The following is a 24,168-nucleotide window of genomic DNA, read 5'->3' on the forward strand; positions in this document are numbered from 1 at the left end:
TTGTCTGGACATTTCTATCTGGTGTCATTAAGCGCCATGATATGTTTCGTTAAAATAAACATTATCTGAGAAAAAAAGCTTCGATTTCTTTAGAAACAGACAATACATAAACGGAGGTGAACGCATTCATGCTCGTGTTTAGCATTATGTGGCTTGCCATTGCCTGGAAACGCCATAAACAAGACGTCAAAAGCAGCGAGGAAAAATAGAGGATGCTTAAGACCCAAGGGGCGAAACAACAATTTATCAGTAGATCGATTGACGATTGTCTATCAACTATATAGAATCCTTGAAAGAGATGGTACAACAAATGGACTAGAATCAATGTGCATGTTTATAATGTAGGCATCAAAGGAATACAACTGGATAGACGCCAAACTGGCACCACATGGGTATCCTTTAAACCTGTTTCACAATAACTTCATGTGAACAGTCATGCTTATCAATCCTTAGAGTAGTATCGGTCATACGTCATGTGGTGTTCTTGATTGAACGGTGTTTCTATAGAGGCCATAAGACGCTGTATTCATGTACGGGGGTTCGAATCTTCAGATCGGGAGTATAACGGTCAGGCGCGGGCAATATTGCTAGACATGAAGGGAAAGTGGACTATTAGAAAGTTGAAGTCATCCCTCTTGTCATACAGTTTTGTGGAGAGTGTTTTGTCACTCTGAATCTTTATGCATATATCTAAATATGAAAGAAAAGGAAAGGTCCACTGTATGCTTGGTGTAGAAAGATTCAGACAGTAGACGTTGTATAATTTGTCAGGATTAACGAAATCCATTTCGTTCAGTTTTTCATGCACACAATTAAGAATGTGAAACTCAAAGCTTCATAGATTTGATCCAAATATATTATATTTCTAGATTACATTATCGTAACGACAGAATTCCAGGCAATCTGAATTTGACAGGATGTAACAAACAAACACCCCTTATTGGTTGTCCATTATGAAGGATCAGTCTACTTAGTATTCCGTTTTCGACCCAGAGTGACAATGCCTGATGCCTGATTCTAATAACAATGGTAACAAAAATAAGAATGACACTGCACATGACTGTCGATTAGACCTTTGCTTTACCTCCAACATGAGATCAACAAATTACTAATATGATCGAGCATTACACGCCGTTAGGCAACCATAAACCATCTGATTTTTTCACAGGTGTGTTTTTGTTTGACTTGAATCCAATACTCTTCTAGATCATTGTAGAAGACTTCGTACCGAAAATGTTAATTTAATTACCCCATTATCCCTACAGCTCGTGGAGTATTCTCTCAGTTGTCATTGTGAAAAGTTTGGATTTGCCAATGTAACAAGAATTAAATGTCATGGTAGTTCGTGTCATGAAGTTCTGCGATTATTGAACTCCGAAAAAGTCCTTATGCCACATAACTACAACTTTAAAAACCTGTCTTGAACATCTTACGTAGGTAAGATCGATGAATACCACGCATGCGCAAATAGTAATTAAGAGTTTTAGAGTTGTGCGGCAGTGTATGTAGCCAGTAGAAGACGTCAGTAGAATGAGATCGATGTGAAGCAGTTGTCACGGACATAGCCTTACGTGTGCACCTCTTACTGTGCCGTTGGAAGATAATGTAGATACATTTGGCGGCCAATCCCATCATGGCGCCTTATGTTTCGCTTTGCGGATTTTTGGGTCTTCTCTTGCTTGGATTTCAAGGTAAAAGAAATACTTTATCACCAAAACTTTCCTTGTTTTATTGTTTACCTCAGTATGTGTTCGGTCGTCCTTTTCAGCTGCTTTTGGGACATGTATAACTTTATTCATCGCGCAAACATTAAAACGAGCCTTCAATAAGGAACACATTGTGACTTGACCAACAATCAAACTTTTAAAACAATGCGTGAAGATCTAAAGGGTTACTGAGAAATAAATCGTTTCGAAAACTAATATTGGTACTTTGAACTATGTTTTGAAGGACAATGCTTTTGATATTTCAATGTATATTCTCTTCGTTCATAATACCTGAATGGTCATTGTCCCCGATCCAGTCTTGTTAGCATATTTCCGTCACTGTTCGGGTAAAGTAAAAATGTTCATGCAATGTCGAGGCCAGAGAATAATGAGTCTTGATTATCTTCCGAAACAGATTCAACAGGGCGTTAAAGGCCATATATTGGTCAAACCTTTATCACTAGACAATTGAAAGTCAGTGGTGACATCAGGTGTGAGAATAAAGATAAGCGTGTCCTGCTCTCACGATAGTACAAGCAAGTGTTTGTTGCCTGAAGCCGCACAACAATACATCGGCAGTACAGCGGACTTTAAACTAGCGAGTCTTGACCAAACAACCCAGTGATAATGGACCAGACAATCCAAGTGACAAATGATCCGACAATCCAGTGACACAATAGTGCCCTAACTGATGTTTTAAAAACTAAAAGCGGGGTACAAGAGCAGATATTCGTCTGCTTACAAGGACAGAGAAACACTGGAGAAATGTGTGAAGAAAAATGTTTAAATACAAATGCAGGATCCACACATACATTAATGTTAAAATGTTCAAGTGAAGCAGGAAAGTGTTCTGAAGTGTGACACTGCAGCAGTTGTGAAGTTACTTAGAATGTCGACATCGAAGGTCGTATCGATTGTCTACCTGGTCGCAACATCCGGGCTCTTGTCTTTTCGCATCTCCATGGACACACGAACGTTCCAGTGTGGTTTCCTGCTGATATGAAATATTGATGCTTCTTTGCAGTATGACAATAAAAGTTCGGCTCTCCGGATCAGCCTCATGTCAATAATCGATTCCTACTCCAATACATTGAATTCAAAACAACGGGTTGTCGATTTTATGGATTATCTTCCTATTACTTATCTCATCGATAGAACGCGTCGAAGTAACCTGACGACACACACGATGTTTGGCCGGTAAACTTGAAAGGAATGATAGATCGTTTAAGAGAGAGAGCGAGAGAGAGAGAGAGAGAGAGAGAGAGAGAGAGAGAGAGAGAGAGAGAGAGAGAGGGGGGGGGGGGGGAGAGGGGGCGGGGGCGGGGAGAGGGGGGGGGGGGGTTGAGAGAGGGAGGGAGGGCGAGAGAGAGAGCTTGGGGGGGGGGTGGGGGGGGGGTGGCTATGTGCAGCCAACGTCACATTAGCTTTACGTTCGTTTCGACCACGCCTAAGATGAGGAGATGACCTGAATCTTGATTTTAACTAAGATCTTCAGTAGCCTGATGCAATTTTACAACAATTTGAATTGCCGTTTGAGCTCGATTTCGTTGAGCCTGGTTTCGGATCAGTCGAACCTGTAAGTCTTGTCGTTGGTCTGGGAAACACTGCACGGGATCGATCGTCAATATTTTGGGTTTATGCGCACCATAAACAGTGAAAACTGAACGTTTTGGCCAATGCACGCTGACTTCTGCGTGACGCCTAGACGCCCCGCGCGTTGCAGACACCGCATGTCGCCCTTGAAATGAACGAAATCAAGTAAATCACTACTGTATGTAAAGCAGAATGAGTAAGATTTAGTGAAATAATGGTCCACAGAGATTAATGGACCTTTCTTGTAGTGTCCAAATCAGGAATGACACCCTACACACGCGTGTGCTGCTGTTGCCCGCGACACGTGCAAACAATAGGATGTGTTTTGGTGTTATGTTTTAGAGACATAAACGTTTTTGATAGGAGTACTGCTGTGCTGCGTCAGGCAATAAATGACATTTTATGCAAATTTTACGAATTACGGGTGCTACCGGTAGAGCAGGACATGCTTACCTGGTGTCATCACTGATGTTTAGTGGTCCACTCATATAATGTCCACAGCTATTTGCCCTTTACGACAAGTGGAATCTGTTTCGGCAGAAAATCTAGGCTGGTTTATTTTCTTGCATTGACAATATATATTTGCACAGGGGGTTATATATGTATCGGTTAACTCAGCAATGTTCCAGCTATGAAGGCGGTCTGTAAATAACTGAGTCTGGAACAGACAATTCAGTGATATCATGAGCATCGATATGATGCCATTTAGCAACCAAGTCAGCGACCCTGACATATTCTTTTATTCGATAATTAAAAGTTCCTTCATTATAGTTATTACCATAAGGTTTAGTTGCAGCTCGTGAAACAATGATTGATTTGACCTGAATATTAATCCCAAATCAAAAAGGTCTCCGAAAGATTGCACATACTGATTTTTTTATTGAAATCTCACCAAAGGACATCGTTGACTTTCAAGCATGAAAGTAATACTTTTTGAGTGATCATATCACATGATCATTTTTAATAATATATTTCAGTCCAAATATATCTATGCATTTAATACCGGATTATCTGTGGATATTGCGGGTTTTCATTTCGCTTTGATAATAACAACAGCTTACCAGATTAATGAGAGTTACGTCATGATTTAACCTCGTGTCATCTCTATTTAATAATGATTCATGAATACATGTACATCATTATGCTGTAGTCGGAATGAAGTAAAAAGCCACAAAATTTATTACTTTTTTTGTCGGTTTATTTCAGTCACTTTTGTGATTAAAAACCACACAAATGAAATGAAATATTCCAACTAAAAACAACGCAATTTGGGTTTATTATAATCTTCATGTTACAGAAGAGGTAACATATGCTTCTTTTTCCTTTCAGGAGTTGATGCAGCTTTGTCGGGTGCAGACATCACCGGGGATACTGATGGCTACTTTTTCCTCACAAGCACCGGCTGTGCATGCTGTGCTATGGTTACCGTAGAGACCACTGCAGGAGGTACCTTCACAATAACCAAAGACGGAACTGATATCGTGTCGGAGGCAGTTACGAATCCCTCTTCGGCTGTGACAATGCCTTGTTCGGTCTTTAATAACACACCTGGAATGTACACTGTCACCATGACCGTGGAACAAGGAGGAAACTCGCACACGGAAACCATGGTCGCGGTGTATGAGGAGACACTGGTAGGCTACTCCGTCACCACCAGTCAGATCATTGCGCCTCCATACACGGAGATCACATTTGACATGGCAGTCAACCAGGGTACCAATGCACTGTTCACCGTGGACTGTGTCACCAACATCCAACTTATGAAGTCCTGTGATGGGAATACACGTACCGCCACCTACAGTCAAATGTTCAACGATACCGGCAGTCACGTTGTCACCACGATGGTGTCCAACTACGGGAGCAAATTGAGTGAGGTTGTTGTGGTGACTATTATCCATAATATGAACAATGTAGCAATAGCTATAGGTAATAACAAACCACAAACTACCGAGGACCCAGGCATCAAGGTGACGATGGCGAGTGGAGCACAGTTACCGATGGGTAACCTCACAGGATGGCACACCTGTACAGCTGGCGAAACTCAAGAAGTTCTTGATCTCAGTGGTCTTACCGCTGGTGGCGAGGTAGCTATTCCGTGTGTTTGCGACACTCAAACCAACAAAACCGTCACCGTCAATGTGAGTACAGAACTGGACTCTATCCAAGAAACGTACGAGATCTATTGCTGGGACATGCTAAACATAACTGTTACTCTGGATAAAGACGTACAACCTATCAATGAAGTCGTGCCATTTAATATTGAAAATGTTCCCAATTATGGAATTCAGTGGACTATTGATGCATGCCAGAATAACATACTCACAAATACTGACGCATCCAATTATGGCAGCACTTACTTGTCTAACCCTGTGGATCTGAGCAGCATCATCTACACCGAGACTGGGAACTGCACTTTTCATGCTACATTCTGGAACGAGATGTACATTGTTGTTCTTGATCTCACTTTCGAACTAAGTATAGGAGTAAGTGATCTTACAGCCGAACCAAGCGCACTGGAGCTGTTGACAGGCGAAAGTTTCACCGTAACCGTTAATGCAACAGGCTTGGACATCTTTTGGGCTGTTGATTTCACAGAAGCAATGGTAGTTCAAAGTGGGTGCTCAGGGCTGGTTGCTGAACACAATTTTACAGCTGCTGCAATTTACACTATTGAAGTCATGGCATCAAACAGGGTCAACAACAAGAGTACCTCGCTTGAAATTGGCGTTGTATACCCTATTAATGGCTACACAGTCACCGTGACGGCACCCTCAATCCAATCCCATGAGAACTTGGAAATCAACGTCGCTCTTGCTTCATCGGCAAACGTCCCGATGGGAAATCTTTCAGTAACAATCTCTCCTTGTGGTGACGCGGACTCAACAGATTTATTGCCTGTCTCTGCTGGTGCTACTAATAATTTCAATTGCAACTTCACAAAACAAGGTAACTACTCTATTGATGTTACAGTGGCATCTCGCGTTTCTTCAGAAAACTTTACAGTTGAAGCTGTTGTATGTGACAACTTGGCAATAACTATAAGTGTGGACAAGACTTCATGGGCTGTTGGAGACTCGGTGACTGTCACCATGAACACTTTACCCATGTCAGGCTTCAAATATAGAGTTGATATGGGTGATGGTACGACCGTCCACTCAAATGAGGCAGATTCAGTGTTGGACAGTTTGAATACCTTCACTGCAATCCCAGCGCAGGCGTACAACACTCCAGGAACATACACGGTTAGCCTTTATGCATATAACCAGTGCTACTCTGTATCCTCATCTGTAGTTCTTGCTGTTGAATATGGGATCCCTCCATGCAACTTAGTGATCGTACCAAACCGAAAAATAGTAACACCGGATGACACAACAACCTTTTCATTTGTGACACAATCAGGAACAACAGCTGACAACCCAACTAATGTCACATGTACATGGAATCTGGGTGATGGGACACCTGTGACTAACCAACTCACTGAAATGGATTTCAGTTCAAGTTCAACGGGCTACGCCATAGCACACGACTACACTACTGCAGAGGGAACTGTGAACTACCAGATAGATTGTGAGAATCGTGTTAGCAATGTCAGCTTTAGCGGGACTGTTGACGTGGTGATTGTGCGTGCAGCCGACTTTTCTGTCACCTTTGAACCTGTTACACCCTTGCCTGAAGGAACATGCACTAATTTTGATATCACACTTTCCTTTCATAATTTATCAGCAGTGCCCAATAATGTCACGTACAAAGTGAACTACGACGACGGCAATGGGGTGTCAGCAGAAACTAGCCTCTCCACATATGTTGTGTCTGCAAGCCGCTGCAAACGGGGAGCATTCACCGGAGATCTGACTGTTGTTTATGATGGTGTGTCACAAGCTAATGCTGTAGCTTATTCTTTGGGAACCTGTTCCCTCAAATTGGTTGGGTCAACACTCATGGGTCTTGTGGGATCAGATTCATTCAGTTTCACACTTTCGAATCACCTGACTGCAGAACAAATAACGGTCACAATAGACTGGAAAGATGGAAATACTGAGGATAAGACTCTGACTGGTGGTCAGTCTACCACTGTAACTCATACCTTTGCTACACACGGTTCCAAGAAGCCTTCGTACACTGCCACTACCAGCTTAGGTAATGATGGCGCATCACTGGAAGAGGAGCTTTACCTCATGTATCCTGTGGACAACCTGGAGCTTGAGATTCCAGAACCAATTCTTCTTGGGGTGACAATTGAACCGAACATAATCTACAGCGGAAATAACTCTTTGATGAATATGACCTGCAACATAACATATGACTCAACTACTGGTGAACTTATGACTGGAGTTGATCTCCAGCCGTCTCCAAATAATATTGCAACAGCAGTTGGAAACATGTACATGGCCATCCAGGAGGAAACGATAATCGTCATTTGTTCAAATCCACTGACCTCCAAAAAATTGAATGCTACTTTTGAAGTTTCAAGTGATTGCTTCTTAGCTCCAGACATATTTGAGTCGATACACAGACGGATTGATACACCCATGAGGGTCTACAGGTCAGCCCTTCCTACCCTTACAGCGCGTGTAAAACTCTCTGACAAATGCAAGAACACAACAGAGTTCGACTTTCAGTGGACGTTCCAGAAGCAAGATCCGGTCACGCAAAACTTTGAACCCTATCCTATGGAATCACCAAATATGATTTCCAATAACCTCGCGACCTCTACTATTGAAGAAGGGTTCTACTTGGTTCAACTTTACATGAAGCTGGTAGAGCGTGAGAATGACTATCTGCAAGACAAACAGTACATGAAGATTGTTAATCCTCCGCTCGTGTGCAGTATCGTCGGGGGAGATTTCACCATGCTTGGCAAAGGAGAAAAACTTGTTTTGGACGCGAAAACTAACTCGTACGACCCCTTAAATGGAATTAAACAGGAGAGTGGGTTGGATTATACATGGGCGTGTTACGTAGTTGACAATTGCGATGATGCTATGGTATATACGTTGCCGAAGAGTACCGACAGAAGTTATCAGAGTCGATCGAGCTGTGGCCTTAACTTTCAAAATGAAGGCTACATTGAAGTCGATACTTCACCTTTAGATTTTGGAAAGTGTTATGTATTCGAACAGACAATAAGCAAGGACTCCCGTAATTGCACAACTATACAAGTGGTCGAAGTGACGGAGGTGCCACCCTGCAAAATTGCAATGATGTGAGTATACGCCATTATTGATTTGCAGTAAGTCGTCGCCAGTAAATAACTACGTCACATTTAAAACACATTTTTTCAACATCGAAAACTAAATAAGTTATGTGACTGTTAAAAATGGTTGTAACCCAAATATCAAAATGATTTATTTAAAATAATATGTATATCACAGTAGTCTGCAATGCTGTCATGGGATTTCATTCATACAGACTTACTGCAGACTATAACACATTCTCCCATGTAAGATATAATGTTACAGGTATGAGCCATCTTAAGAACGCACACTGAAATGAAGATAATGTATTAATTTTGTCTAAAATCTTTCCAAGGACAAACCAGCTTTTTCATCGGATGCTTTCTTATCAGTGACAAATATGATGTCCAAAAGCAAGTCCCTTTTTGATTGTACTATACGTACCCGTGTTTTTCAGGCGCACAATTGCCTTGCCTTTACATGTGTTGTGACGGGTGACACCGATAGGGCAGGATACGTTAACATATTTGCGAACGGCTTGTATTATCAGTATTTGATACTGATTCTTGCACACTTATTATTAAATCGGATTCGTACAATGGACTCTGCATTTAGTAGAGACTTCGTTTGTGAAATTTTTCTTTTTATATATTTATGGATATTGTACGTTTTTTCCAGGTGTTTGAAAAATTGCATGGAAAAAGTCACACCTGAGGAGCCAACAGCCTTCGAAGTCAATATAGTATGTGATGGTGCCTCTAAGGAACAATTAGATGCTGCAGTGTATGGATGGAGCCTCTCCAAATTTGACGCTGCTAGCTCGCTGTTCACCGACATTCCCTGGGACAGTAATTTCATTCGGCGTGAGTGGTATTTTAATGTTCACTGTAAGTGAGTGAGTGAGTGAGTTAGTGAGTGAGTTGGGTTTGACGCCGCTTTTAACAGTATTCGAGTTATATCACGGGGTGTCAGCTGTTTCAGTTGGAGGAAAGCCCGAAGTGATGCAGGTCTCAGACGTTTTCCACTTTGGTGAAACCCACGAGCAAGGGTATGGTGCTGACAAGCCTAAAACATAATCTGGGCGAACTGGGATTCGAAACCACAATCATAGGTTTCTGGCGTGCCCAAGGGACGCAACTCTGCACAGGGAATAGCGACGCTTTAGACGACCGGGCCACCCATGCCCCCAATGTTCACTGTAATATGGTTACATGTGTCATTTTTGGTGTACAGGTCCGTTCAGCTTGTAACATTCCATACATACTGCCGTCGAGACGCGTAAGCAATTTGTCATGACAGGTTTTCGTGGTAACAGGAAGTGAGCACTGGACGTAACAAGCATGTACCGTCACTTCAAACATTATATGAACATGATGCCTGTATGGGATTTTAGAAGACGGCACCTGTTCAATTACATGTATCTATATAGGCTAAAACTTCATGCCCACTTCAACTAATGCGCACATACACTCTTCAAGTTATCAAATCGACTGAATTAAAAATGTTTAATTAAATTGTATCAACCGATTGCGTCGACTGAATGCCTCAACCGTATTTGCAAGCATGGACTTTGTGTTTCGGTATTCTGATATGCTTGTAAAAGAATCTATAAATCACTTATTAAGAATTCATTGTTTTGAGTATGTTTGGAACATAACATTAACTTTATCCTTTTCAACTGACAGACAACAATTTATGACCCAAGGGCTGTAATCGTATGTATGTTACAGGGAATATTGTCAAATCAGGGAAAATGTATTATCACTGACATTTTCAAGGAATAGATATTATGTCTAATTCACGCAGGGAATATACATACTCCCTAACATTTTCCGGGATTATACATATTCCCTGATTTAACAAGGTTTTTTGGTATCATTTGATATATTGACACTGTGATAAATAATTCTTCTAACAGCTAGGAATGAAATACACCAACCAGGTGAGGTGAAATTAGGTTAAACGTCGCGTCCAAGATTATTGCACTCACATAGCAGCGTGCATGCACGCGCGCGTGCGTGCGTGCGTGTGTGCGTGTGTGAGTGAGAGAGAGTGTGTGTGTGAGTGTGTGTGAGAGAGTAAGTGAGAGAGAGAGAGAGAGAGAGAGAGAGAGAGAGAGAGAGAGAGAGAGAGAGTGTGTGTGTGTGTGTGTGTGTGTGTGTGTGTGTGCTTGTACTAGTCCGGACTGAATCGGATTTATAGTGCTAGCTCACTGAGATACCATGCCACAGTAAAAGTGACCAAAGCCCTTCCCACATTTATACTGTACACTTTTCTGGAACCTTTACTGAGACCTTGTATGTTGCTCAAATAGATTTTATCGATGAGTCAGTCCAACATTTCCAATATTGTTTTTTCAGTAAACATCCAATCACATTTACTTTCATGTCGTGAACCTTTATCGTTAGACATGTAACAACTATACATGTAGTCACCTCGTTAAGTGCCGAATGCCTTATCAATCAAGGAATTACATTTTCCCGTAAGTTACACATGCAGGGTAATGGTGTCGAAGTTGAAACATCTAATGTTTTGACAGAATTCAACTTCGTTATTTTCTTAAATTGCCAAAAATCAAGCAAATGCTTCAAGTTGTTATGTAGTATTATTGATATTTATACAGTATTTAGTCACCTCGTTACGTGACAAATGCCTTATGAATCAAGGAAAACTTCACCTGGATGTGTCTTTCGGCGTGTTGACAGAATAGCATCTCACGTCCCTTGCGTCATTCTGTCCCCTGTTTCAGAACCTACCGATCGGCTGTTTGAGTTAAAACATAACTACTTCACGGCCGGGGAGAGCTACAGATTGCAGATTGAAGCACAGGCAGCGGGGCGACCACAGAGCAGGGCATACAAGACCTTAGTGGCCAATGAAACACCAAGAGGCGGCACCTGTACCATATCACCACTAGAAGGTAAGGTTTCAGTGATCACAGCTCAGAACGGCATGGTACGACACCTGCTATTTACAGCATTTTGCAGTAATGAAGAACTTCGCTCAGAGAAGCCATTGTGATGGGTCTGTGTGCAAGAGCGAAGAACAAGGTTTGAATCTATTAATTGTCTTTTTAGGTACGTTGTCATACCTTTACCAGGATATTTTATGACCAAAAAGTTCGGCGACCCTCGTGGGTTTAACGCCGCCTTTAACAGTATTCTAATTATATCACGGCGTGTCAGCTTAATTTGGGAGGAAATCCCGAGGTGATGCAGCTCTCAGACGTTTACCACTTCGGTGAAACGCACGAGCACGGGTATGGAGCTGACAAACCTAGAAACATAATTGGGGCGAACCGGGATTCGAACCCACAATCACATGTTTCTTGCGGGCCTAAGAGGCGCAACTCTGCACAGGGAATCGCGGCCCAGTGGGTGGTGGTGCTATTTCTGCCTAACACTAGTCACAGTATATGCTGATATGTCTCTCAATCCTTAATCACAATTGGTGTTGGTATGTCTGTAGTCTATCGCAACTTTCTCATCTATCACATGTTGAACTCACCTCACAACTTTGTGTTCTATCACATAACTCACCACACAACTTTGTGTTCTATCACATAACTCACCACACAACTTTGTGTTCTATCACATAACTCACCACACAACTTTGTGTTCTGTCACATAACTCACCACACATCTTTGTGTTCTATCACATAACTCACCACACAACTTTGTGTTCTATCACATAACTCACCACACAACTTTGTGTTCTATCACATAACTCACCACACAACTTTGTGTTCTATCACATAACTCACCACACAACTTTGTGTTCTATCACATAACTCACCTCACAACTTTGTGTTCTATCACATAACTCACCACACAACTTTGTGTTCTATCACGTAACTCACCACACAACTTTGTGTTCTATCACGTAACTCACCACACAACTTTGTGTTCTATCACATAACTCACCTCACAACTTTGTGTTCTATCACATAACTCACCACACAACTTTATGTTCTATCACATAACTCACCACACAACTTTGTGTTCTATCACATAACTCACCACACAACTTTGTGTTCTATCACATAACTCACCTCACAACTTTGTGTTCTATCACATAACTCACCACACAACTTTGTGTTCTATCACATAACTCACCACACAACTTTATGTTCTATCACATAACTCACCACACAACTTTGTGTTCTATCACATAACTCACCACACAACTTTGTGTTCTATCACATAACTCACCACACAAATTAGCGTTCTATATTTTTTAGGTATACCTGCCACCCTGCATACGATATATTTGCACATCCAAGCCAAAAATCCAAAGCACTATTTGCCCTATGTGTGCATCCTCATTATCATTAAGAATGACGTAAGGTGCCGATGGCAGCAATTTTTGTGATGCAGCGATACAGGCCTGAAACATACACGGTTTACATCTAAACAACACAGTCTAGTTGACTTACAGCAACTTGTTTTCGAATTGCTATATATATAACTGGAGTGTTTGCGTCTATGCAGGTGTGTTTCTGAACACTACATTCTCGGTTGTTTGTGACAACTGGATGGATGAAGGTATTCGGAATGAAAAGGACGACACAGTTGACGATCAGGAACCACTCAAGTTGAAGATATTACAGGATGGCAACCTTATAAGTTTAACAGGTGTGTGTGTGTAGTCTTATACAACGAATGGTACCTACTCGATGCACGAGTGTGAGTGAGATAGTTGGGTTTTACGCCGCTTTTAACAGTTTTCCAGTTATATCACGGCGTGTCAGCTTAATGGGGGAGGAAAACCCGAAGTGATGCAGGTCTTAGACGTTTACCACTTCGGTGAAACCGACGAGCACGGTGCTGACATACCTAGAAACATAATCGGGACGAACCGAGGTTCGAACCCACAATCATAGGATTCTGGTGTGTCCAAGGGACGCAACTCTGCACAGGGAATCGCGGCGCCTTAGACAACTTGGCCTCCCGTGCCCCCACTCGATGCACGAATACGTCTAATGTATTAGTAAGCCTTATAAAAATGAAGTGTGGAAAGTATTAGGAAACGTTCACCTCGTTTGTCATAGTGGTGAAAAACTGTAACCCTCAGCTACCCGTATCTCCTTATAATACTTGGCCTATCTGCAACATACTGTGATTATTGGCTTCACCAAAGTTATAAGCGTATTTGACCAACCTAGCTTTGGGGCCTCCTTTCTCATTAATCTGACACGCCATGTCAGGACACACAACTGTGGAGGGACGGTCGGGTAGCCTGGTGGTTAAAGCGTTCGCTCGTCACGCCGAAGAACCGGGTTCGATTCCCGGGTACAATGTGTGAAGCCCATTTCTGGTGTCCCCCGCCGTGATATCTGGAATATTGCTAAAAGCCGCGTAAAACCATACTCACTCACTCACTCACAAAACTGTGGAGCCATTCCCGTCCTGATGTACCAAGGGTGGTAATCGGGAGAATCTGGGATTCCAACCTATTTCACCAAATCCTGACAACCAAGTATCACACCAACAAAGCTTGTAAGAACAATGACTGTACACACGATTGATTATTTCCTTCTTCTTTCCACTGCAGACTTTACAAGCAAAGTGTCACATTCGGCCGTCGACCTGAAGGTCGGTACTGAGCAGAACAATTTCGACACAGTTGTTGAAATGATCATCTTAGATGCATTTGGAGGCAAGGCTGCCTTCAACCAGACTGTCAAGGTAGAGTAAAACAATTTGTTTTTGAATCTGACAGTTTGTATTACTCCCTGCCAACTCCGCTGCTCATTCGTGTACATGAATGTGTAGATGTGATATATACGTTGTACGAATCGTCATTTTTATTTGCTCAATTAGCAGCTCCAATTGGAACTTCTCATACAACCACGCAACTTGGTCGACTCGGCTCAAAATATCTTTGACAAAACTCCAGTTTGTCTTAATCTACGCTTGCAAGGCCAGTCGCCTGTAACTAAGCGGTAAAAGTAATTATATGATATACTGTTATTATTATTTATGTATGAAACGAGTCTCTTTTCGAGTAACTATCAACTACTGCTATAAGGAACCATGTACCTTCCCTATCCGTTACGTAGCTTATGGTTAGAGAAATATATAAAAACGTCATTTTAGATTATGGTATTTTCATCAGCAAATTATTTCACCATGTTTCAATGTGTGCAGTGTTATTCGTCCATTCTGCACTTTAACCTATTGTATAAACCACTTTAATGTGGTCAACAAGTAAGCTTCCATTCAACTTAATAATATATATATATATATATATATATATATATATATATATATATATATATATATATATATATATATATATATATATATGTTTAGTTATTTTCTACTTTATGTTTAGTTATTTTTCTTGGGTCGACAAAATCAGTCCAAATCTATTTTGAGTTTACTATTAAGTAGGTGTGAACGATAAGCGGAACACACTAAACGGGCTCTAACTCCAATGGAAACAGAAAACACGAGAACGATTTATATATGCCAGTATAATACCAGGTTCAGAACGCATGGTTGTTTTGGCTGTAATTATTGCATTGGATATTTGCCTGGACAGTACACAACACCTGACTGCTGTGATGCTACGTCCTTTTCTTTATCCTTTATGAACACAGGTCGAGAACAGCATGCCCCCAGTCCCGGCCTTTGGGACAGCTGCAGCCAGCTCTAATCTAACACAGGAAGAGAAAGAACAGCAAGAAACGGTGTTCAATAACTTCCTGCAGAGTGCCGAGGATTCTGTTAGCTTTTCAGCGGGTAACGGTGCACCTCTTGACACGGCCGTTGTCATTGCATCATACGCACAGTCAATAAACTCCGTTGTAAGTATATCATTATATAAGATGTGTCTAGGCTTACTTTTCGTGAACACCTGGTGCAATCACTATTTGATAGTGATTCAGAAACAAATATTTATTATATATTCGGATACATGCAATGGTGTTTCAGCAAATGGAAAGCATTTTACGTCTTCTTTTTATTAAACAGCATTATGAAAGTCATGTACTCGATACGGTGACAAGTGTTCTGTCACCCTTTCACCAATTATTGACAATGGAGAGATGGAGAAGGGGAAAGAGGGAGGGGGGACTGTATGAGTACATTATTTTGTATTATGCTATTTTAATTTATTATCACGCTACTGTGTTTCTGGACAAAGTAGACACTTTATGGATAACAACTTCTTTATTTTACTGTAATTGCGACGTTTCGGTATAGATCCTCATACCGTTGTCAACCAAGGCTGAATAATGGCCTTTTCAATTGGCTTCTCTGAATTATCCTTCTGTTGTCATTATTTAACCTACTCGTGTTAATCCCTCTGCTTAGGTGAGGTGAGGTGAAATTGGGTTTAACGTCGCGTCCAAGATTATTGCACTTATATAGCGACGTGCATGCACGTGTGTGTGTGTGTGTGTGTGTGTGTGTGTGTGTGTGTGTGTGTGTGTGTCTGCTTGTACTAGACCGGACTGATGCCGATTTATAGTGCTAGACCACTGAAATACCATGCCGCAGTTTAACATTAATACCTCACTCAGACACAGTATACTGACTCCGAGCCGACCAGTCCTTGCTTTAACTAGACAGGGTAACAACAAGTATCATCTTTTAACGTCTTTTGGTATGACGCGGCCGGGGATCGAACCCCGGACCTTCCGCTCCCCGGGCGGACGCTCTACCACTAGACCACGGAGGCGGTCCTCTCTCGTGAATTCAATCGTTGTTATCGTTAATCATCCACCTACCATATATATTCTGAATCATGTTCATGATTCAGCCCTGCTTGACAACGGTATAAGGAGTTGTACCGAAACGTCGCCATTTCCTAAAAGTAAAGAAGTTGTTATCCATAAATTGTGTCTACTTTGTCATCCACCAACTTGTAAGAAATGCCTATCAAACAATTCGTGTTTCTAGACGTTTCCGACTGTTAGTTCTGATGACGTTACCCAAGTCACCAATGAAAACGCAGACGCCGAGTTGTCCCGAACACTTGAGGCAGGAACACAGGTCAATCCTATGTTAGAAAAGATTCAAGGGGTGAGTGTAGAGAGTTTCTAGGTAAAACCCTATATATATCTGCTTTGGTGAATGTGGAGCTGTAGGGTAGCCGTCATTGACTCGACCTGGTGCGATATCCAACAGGGGTATACTTTGTGGAGGCTATTATTTGTAACGTTCGTCATGAAATGACTGAAATATGCTAGGGAGGGTGTAAAACCACCATTCCTTACTGATTAGTGTTTTTATGAAATAATTTGATAACATATGCACTTGAAAAATCTTCTTCTTACTTAAACATTCCCCAAATATGGTATTCATGACTTTTTAGTAAACAACACGATCAATTCCCTTTAACCGTATGACTTTTAGGTCACTACGTCAACAAATCTTTCCATCAATGTGAAGTCATTCGAAGTCGCAAGGATCTAACTTTTTTGTTTTCTGTATTCATACTATAAGTTTGCTTGTTAGACTGATGATAATATCAGTTCGTTCATTTAATCTTTTTCTCTCTAAAACAGGTCAATGAGGTATTCGTTGCCTCGCTCAAGGATGGCATTGAGAACGAACTGCATCAACTTGCCAATTCAAGCAAGACGCCAAGTGCAGCCACAATTATTACATTTGCATCTAGCTTGGCCACAGTTGTCGCTGAACCAACACTCCTGAATGGGGACACTATCGTATGTAGTTAAGCAGAAAGTATCTTTGGCATACAGAAATGCACTAGAGCCACTGGACTAGTCCAAGTTGCAGTTCCTCTTGTGACTTCCGGTACGCGAAACCGCTGTATATTCAAAAGTTCTATTAAATCCTTTTTTATCGAAACCGCAGTCGACATTTTGTAATCCCCTCATCTCCTTGGGTAGGGTACAATTGAAACCAAAACCGGTTTCGCACCGTTTTTATGGACTCGATCAGTTTTGCTATAGCAAGTGCTTGTCTGTATGACGATTTCTGCCACAGTACACATTTGTATAAAGGGTACTTTTCCGTCGTACCCTACAAGACAAGGACATCTTCAGACATATTTGATACCTGAAAAATCGGGTATTCTGGTCTGTACTTAATGGTGAGATTGCTATTGTAGATGTAGTGCTATGGTATTTAATCAACGCAGAACTTTAACACATTTGTATATAAATTTATACCTTTGAAGAATGTCAAATTGTTCTAGCTAGTTTCTATCCTGCACCCATTTGACGAAACATTTTAAGAAACAATTAAGATCTTTGGCTTTTTCATTATTACAAGTGCGTCTGTGATACAAATGCCGGGGTATCATCTCCTGACTCTATGTTAAGTCAAAGACTACATCTCTGAACCTATGTTATCAGGGAGGCGCCGGAGAGTCTCTAGCCATGCTTGCATCAGTCATGGCAGCTGTTGCAAATTCAACCTTAAGTACTGTAGCTGTGGAGCAAATGCAAAGTGGTAAGTTTTTCTGTTTTTTAAGGTAAATGTCCCGGTTCTGATTTAAAAGCCCAACCAAAAAGGAACAAAACCGTTTCATTTTTCATAAGAAATCTCTGCTGAAAGCAGAGTCGATTCACGATAACTAAATCAAGAGCATGTGTTAAATAATCACTTTCAAATGGTGATGATACCAGGTGTTGTTGAAAAAGTTAGCGTATTCTCCCTCATTGGCGACACCCGTCACACATACATGCAAAGGCAAGTCAATTGCTCACCTGAAATAACATGTGAATATATGGTACAAATTAAAAAGGGAATTGCCTCGGACATTATTTTTGTCACTGATGTGTCAAATTTGGAAATGACCTCCCTGTGTCTAAAACAATACTTTTTGAAAGCTTTACTGAGGCATAATGCTGTAAATTTGATCATGCTGTACGAATGAATATGAATTACGTGTGTTCTGTACCATCCATTTCAGCTGTTGGATCGTTGCTCAGCAACGTCATCCACTGCAACAACTACTTCGCTGTAACTGGTGTGGAAGTGGACGGAACTGACAGGTTCGATAACACCACCGACGAAGATGAAGGCTTCAATCCTGTGGAAGCGGACTACCTGAAGAAACTCCTCAAGAGCAAGAGGGAAATCCAACTGAAACAGGCTACCGATCAGGTAAACAGGTTAGCCGACCCGGAATCATACTACAGGATACGAATCAAGGTTGTTCAGTACTTTATGTGTTACTGATGCAATACTACATGGATGATATTTCATTAAAGTTGAATAACATGTTATTTTCCTCGAGTAAGAAAACCAAAATGAACTTCTTCAGTGTGCCTTATTTACAGTTAGGTGTTATTTTCAAAGCTCTGTAAGGAAATAATAATTAATAGAACATTGCCAACACTTGCCCCGAAAAAATGACAACCTCACCCGTGAAAAAAACTGTTAATTGACGAAACAGATTCCTCTACTTAGCATGTGGTTAGAGATAAAATATACATAAACATATCGAGTGTAAAATCCCACTTTATGCCAGTATGCATAAGTTTCTGAGATCAGAGAGAAAATGCATAATAAGTAAACATAATTTTGTTTGGTAAAACATGTTATTTGACCAACCTCATGACCTAAAAACGTTGAAATTATGCTCGTGGTTGCTCCAGTCGTGATAATTTTGTCAGGGCACATGATGAGATAATCATGTAATTTAATAAGAAATAGGCAAATATCCTCTATATAGCGTAATTCAAATCAAGGACATTATTTAGCTTTAAATGAAACATGACAATTTCCCGAAACCTTGTCTAATGTATTTAACATATTTTTCTTATAGCTCAACCAGAACATTAAAAGCATTCTCTCAGCTACAAACAACATGTACAAACTGGCCAGTGGACTGACGACAGAACAATCGTCGAATGTTGTGGAAGAGAACACATTTATCCAATCTGTTGAAAAAGATACGGCCAATAATATAATAAATAGCACCAAGGGCATCAATGGTTCTACCCTGGCTGTTGACAGCGTTGTTGGGATAGACCCAGAAGACATCATAGAGAACAATGTAAGCTGCAATGCATATAAACAACCCAGTCATTTCCAACTGATGGACTAAAGAAAACACAGCAGCACCTTCCGTCAGTTATATTCATATCACAAAACATTCTAGACACAATGTGCAATTAGAGAGTAATGCTCTTTTGACAACTGCTCTTGGAATTTATATGAGTGAGTGAGTGAGTTCGGTTCAACGCCGCTTTTTACAGTATTCCAGTTATACCGCGGCGTGTCAGCTTAATGTGAGAGGAAAGCCTGAAGTGATGCTTACTCAGACGCTTACCACTTCGGTGAAACCCACGATCACGGGTATGGTGCTGACAAACCTAGAAACATAATCGGGGCGAACCGGGATTCGAACCCACAATCATAGGTTTCTGGCGTGCTGCGAATCGCGGCGCCTTATACGGCTGGGACACCCGTGCCCCCGGAATTTATATGAATATCGCCAATATATAGAGGTTATCTCGCGAGTGTGTTTGGGGATGGTAAATATCCTGCATTAGGAATAAGCATTGTGTTTAGCGAACCTTGGCGAGCAAAATTCACAGTGTTTATTCCTCATACAGGATATTTACCTTCCCCAAACACACAAGCGTGATAACCTCTTTATCATATAATGTCATTCTTTAATTCTCTGTGCTTCAAAATCGCTTTCCCCCTCTCACAAACATTACCGAAACATTGCGAGTTTTCCTGGAATGCGAGCATTAATATTTATTACGTCACAGGGTAAGTGATGTGTCAGTCGGACAGTGACAGTAGCCGATATAGTTTCAACCGAAATCTGTTTCTTATACAGTGGTGAAGCAACATATACGCAAAACAACAATTGTTTTTAATTGCATTTCGCGGCAATCCATCGGTCTGTCCGCTAGAGTAACTGCCCTGTGTCAAAGGGAAGCTACTCTTATCCTAGTCTATGAGACGTCACGGCCACGGTCAGACGTCAGACAGTCGGTCGATCCTATCATAACGTTAAGACGTGTTGTCAGATGTACACGCAGCAACATATTTCGGCCAAATCCAACTATTTTAATAGTGGAGTAGGTTTCAAGCCGCAGAGGTCTACAAGCACATCTATGGCTACTGATCCCGCTTGGCTAGGCCTCGTGCCCTCGCAAAATTGTTTCGAAATTTATTTCTCCAAAGTTGCCAAAACTTATAAAATGCCTTAGCTACGTCATAGTTAGACACTTATTTTCAGTATATTAGACTGTTCTTTTGATAATGATAGCAATTATCCCTGTAGTTTATCCAGATTCCCGATGGTTAATTCTGACCCGATCGCTGAATGACGAGGGCGACGCCATGATTGTTTATAAACTATGACAGTAGTCCCTACTTGACCTTTGATATTTACATCTCTATCCGCATATGACCCCAACGGATATCGTTTTTATCCGTTGGCTTTATCCTGCCGAGAAACCTACCCATTATATGATAAATGTGTATATTTGACAGAGAAAGCGATGGTCTGGCATTAACTGATCGCAAGATGATATCTATTTAATATATTTTCATTTGTATCACACACCTACATTTGTGGTTTTCCATTCATTGGCAGCTGGTAGTTCTCAAAGAGAACCCCTTCATCACAGGACCAAATGCTAAGATGGCGGAATACCCCGTCACCATGGCTAGCATGACAAAGAACGGGAAGAAAATACAGCTGAAAGGTGCAGTAGTCTCCCAGACAGACCCAGTAGAAGCTCCCTATGTGTTCTACCGCGATCCCAAGTTTACACCCGGAGATCCAGGGTATATGCTGTATCACCCCTTCCTCTACAGGGCTTCAAGTGAACAAATCTGCATAACATCCAAGCCAGTTAACGAGTCTGTGTGTTATGACGTATGTCTCCGAGCCCTCATACCTCCGACAGAGTTCGAGTATGACCACTGTGACAGAAACGTCACTGGCAACATCGGCCTTGAGTACTGTGCTCCGCCCGGGGGCTGCAAAAGAACAGGCACATGTTGGCTGGGGATTATACCCTTTGCATGTGAAGGTAGGTGTGATTTGTAGTCGTGATTATACCTACAGACAATAATACCCAGAACTCTAGGAGAGCTGAGGCAACTGGAATACATACTGACCAGGGTAATAGACTTTGAACACATGCTCTGCTGTAAGGAGTTTTGAGCTTTACAAGTTGTCCATGATTATGTTAAGGTGTTGTGATTTTCATCTGTATGTTTCTCGACACCTATTGGAGTCCTTGCTTTTGTCGTTGTTAAGCCAAAATGCACTTTATATTTAATGCAGCCTCTGGGAGTGACCAAGCACATCGTCGAGCAAGGAGATCAACAAGCGCTAACAACACAGGAGCCCCTGTAAGCAGTAGCGTCACCGACCAGGGTGGAGATGCCAACAGCACTGACCCTCTGCTGACTCCCTACAATCTAAGAATCGTAACACTATCCTGTCTTAGCTGGGATGGCGGAGAACAAGACTGGGATGCGTCTGCGTGTAAAGTAAGTATTCAATTCAGGTATTTTCAATAGAGAAATAGTAATTGGGAAATGTTGCTATTGATTTACATTTGTATGTGTAGAAAAAGCGCGTTAAAGGTTTCAATATAGTATTCATATATAGCACATTTATAAATAAAGATGCATTTCTACATGGTGAATACGTCTAACTCTGTCAACTTCATGATGTATAAACTGCCTATAGGACGATTCTAAGCTTTCAAGATGAACTATTGTTTGTTTATTAACAGGTTACACGAGACCCTGTTAACAACAAGACTATGTGTAAGTGCGGTGACAAGGAGGATGTCATCACCACCGTCTCCTTCTTTGTTGCCCCAAACACCATCGACTTCTCAACGGTCTTCAGCAAGTTCGACATCGCAGGTCAAGGCGCCGTTCTCGGCACAATACTTGTCTGCTTCGTGCTGTTTGTGATCTTCCTGTTCTGGGGACGGTACATGGATGGACAGGATGTTCTTCAGGTAACACATGCACCTAATGGTAGTCTAAACTGCTGATAGTGGAGCCTTATGGATATAGTGTGTGTGTGTGTGTGTGTTTGTGTGTGTGTTTGTGTGTGTGTGTGTGTGTGTGTGTGTGTGTGTGTGTGTGTGTGTGTGTGTGTGTGTGTGTGTGTGCACGCGCTTACATATTATACACAACGTATTATGTATTAAGTATTCTGTTCACCGAACGAGATCGAGACAAATACAAGCGTTCACCGAAACACACGCATGTACTGTTCACCGAAACACACGTATGTACACGCGCATGCACGATTATATTAATCTCTTAATAGTTAGCTATGGTAGCGATATAATGTCTTCTATATAGGAAACCCTGGCTAGAAGTTAACAGAGATAAAATGACGTCGGCGATGATACGCTATTACTCACTGACTATAATTACTGGTGATGATAAAATATGCTGTCAACATTTAGGAAATAAAATGCCCCATGACTAGTCACTAGCTATCATGCACGAATTCCGGATCAGACTAGGTCCTCAGTTCCGAATGCTTGTGGTAAGAGCCGAGGAAAATGGAGATCGGGTGATCCGTCTTTTGGATATGGCTGATAACAGCCACCCTACTCTGGTGTTGTAACTAGATCATCCTTTAATTGTACTCAATTATTTACAAGCTGTCGTGAGCCATATGATTAATGGATATGGAACTGTTATTTTCTGGACTACGAAATGAATGAAAGCTTAAATCCGTAACACAAACGACATGTATATTTCAGTGGGGCGTGACACTTATGGCTGACAATTACAAGGGCGATAACTACTACTACCTCCTAACCATCCACACTGGGATGGTCAGGCATGGCGGTACACAGTCCAAAATAGGTTTTTGTATTGCTGGTGAAGATGACGACACTGGCGTAAGGATGCTATCTGACGGCGTTCGAGAGGTAGGTTGCATCACCGTAGATGTATAAGTATATGATATGTAAAAGACATTTTATTAAGACAAAAATGTGTCTTTATACCCATGTTTCCCTGGTCAAATGATGGCCTTTTATTCAATTCAAAGAACATATTCTTGTAAATATGTTGAAGAACCCCATCGTGATATGACTGGAATATTGCTAAAAGCAGCATAACATTCTACTCGCCAAAAGAAAAAAGGGAAAAGATGTTTGCAAAGTGAATAGAATACCAGTCTCTGCAAATCAAATCTGTAAAATGTATTGTGTGAATGTACAATGTTCAAAATTATGTATAGAATCTCCTGAAATTATCATTGACAATAATCACTTGTAATGTAGCCACTAGTAGTACTTTATAAACACAACCGACAGTGGAATTTACTTATCAGGAAATGAAAGCGGGCAGCACCATGCATTTCCTGATGGCGGTTCCCCAGTGTCTAGGAACCTTGCAGTGCTTCAGGGTCTGGCATGACAACTCGGGCAAAGGAGACTCTGCTTCCTGGTACCTCAATAGAGTTGAGGTCACAGATCTCCAGACAGCTGATAAGTAAGCATACTAACTACATTCATATATCTACCTGTCTAGAATGAAAATACCCTCATGAAGATCTGGGTTAGAATCGGTGTTCAACAACCCATCCCGTCATGTAACTGGAATGTTGGTGAGTGCGGCGTAAACAAAATGTTAGTGGGTAAATACACAGCATTTGCTCTGCTAGGATAACACTTTGAACCTTAAAATCAATTTAAGATTTCGAAATATTAACAAGAAATGAGACAAAGAAATTGAAGAGGGTTTGACTACCGAACG

The 24,168-nt window shown here is 41.3% G+C and overlaps 1 protein-coding gene across 2 annotated transcripts in view; it reads left to right on the forward strand.

Moving 5' to 3' along the window:
* LOC139468344 (polycystin family receptor for egg jelly-like) overlaps positions 1-24,168 on the forward strand; it is a 53,704-nt gene that overhangs the window by 23,279 nt on the left and 6,257 nt on the right. Inside the window, exons 1-17 of one of the 2 annotated variants that reach the window (XM_071250252.1) lie at positions 1,517-1,691; positions 4,629-8,502; positions 9,152-9,336; positions 11,223-11,393; positions 12,964-13,107; positions 14,027-14,160; positions 15,078-15,284; positions 16,381-16,503; positions 16,989-17,150; positions 17,805-17,901; positions 18,365-18,558; positions 19,223-19,453; positions 21,014-21,455; positions 21,713-21,921; positions 22,170-22,403; positions 23,166-23,336; positions 23,744-23,904. In XM_071250252.1, the coding sequence (XP_071106353.1) occupies positions 1,634-1,691; positions 4,629-8,502; positions 9,152-9,336; positions 11,223-11,393; positions 12,964-13,107; positions 14,027-14,160; positions 15,078-15,284; positions 16,381-16,503; positions 16,989-17,150; positions 17,805-17,901; positions 18,365-18,558; positions 19,223-19,453; positions 21,014-21,455; positions 21,713-21,921; positions 22,170-22,403; positions 23,166-23,336; positions 23,744-23,904 (6,797 nt within the window). In that variant the 5' untranslated portion in view covers positions 1,517-1,633. Of the gene's footprint in view, positions 1-1,516; positions 1,692-4,628; positions 8,503-9,151; positions 9,337-11,222; positions 11,394-12,963; positions 13,108-14,026; positions 14,161-15,077; positions 15,285-16,380; positions 16,504-16,988; positions 17,151-17,804; positions 17,902-18,364; positions 18,559-19,222; positions 19,454-21,013; positions 21,456-21,712; positions 21,922-22,169; positions 22,404-23,165; positions 23,337-23,743; positions 23,905-24,168 lie in introns of those variants that run through there. The other variant, XM_071250251.1, reaches the window with a different exon arrangement.

The sequence above is a fragment of the Haliotis cracherodii genome, unplaced genomic scaffold (assembly GCF_022045235.1).
Source record: "Haliotis cracherodii isolate W230 unplaced genomic scaffold, xgHalCrac1.p SCAF_2, whole genome shotgun sequence".
Lineage (NCBI taxonomy): Eukaryota > Metazoa > Mollusca > Gastropoda > Lepetellida > Haliotidae > Haliotis > Haliotis cracherodii.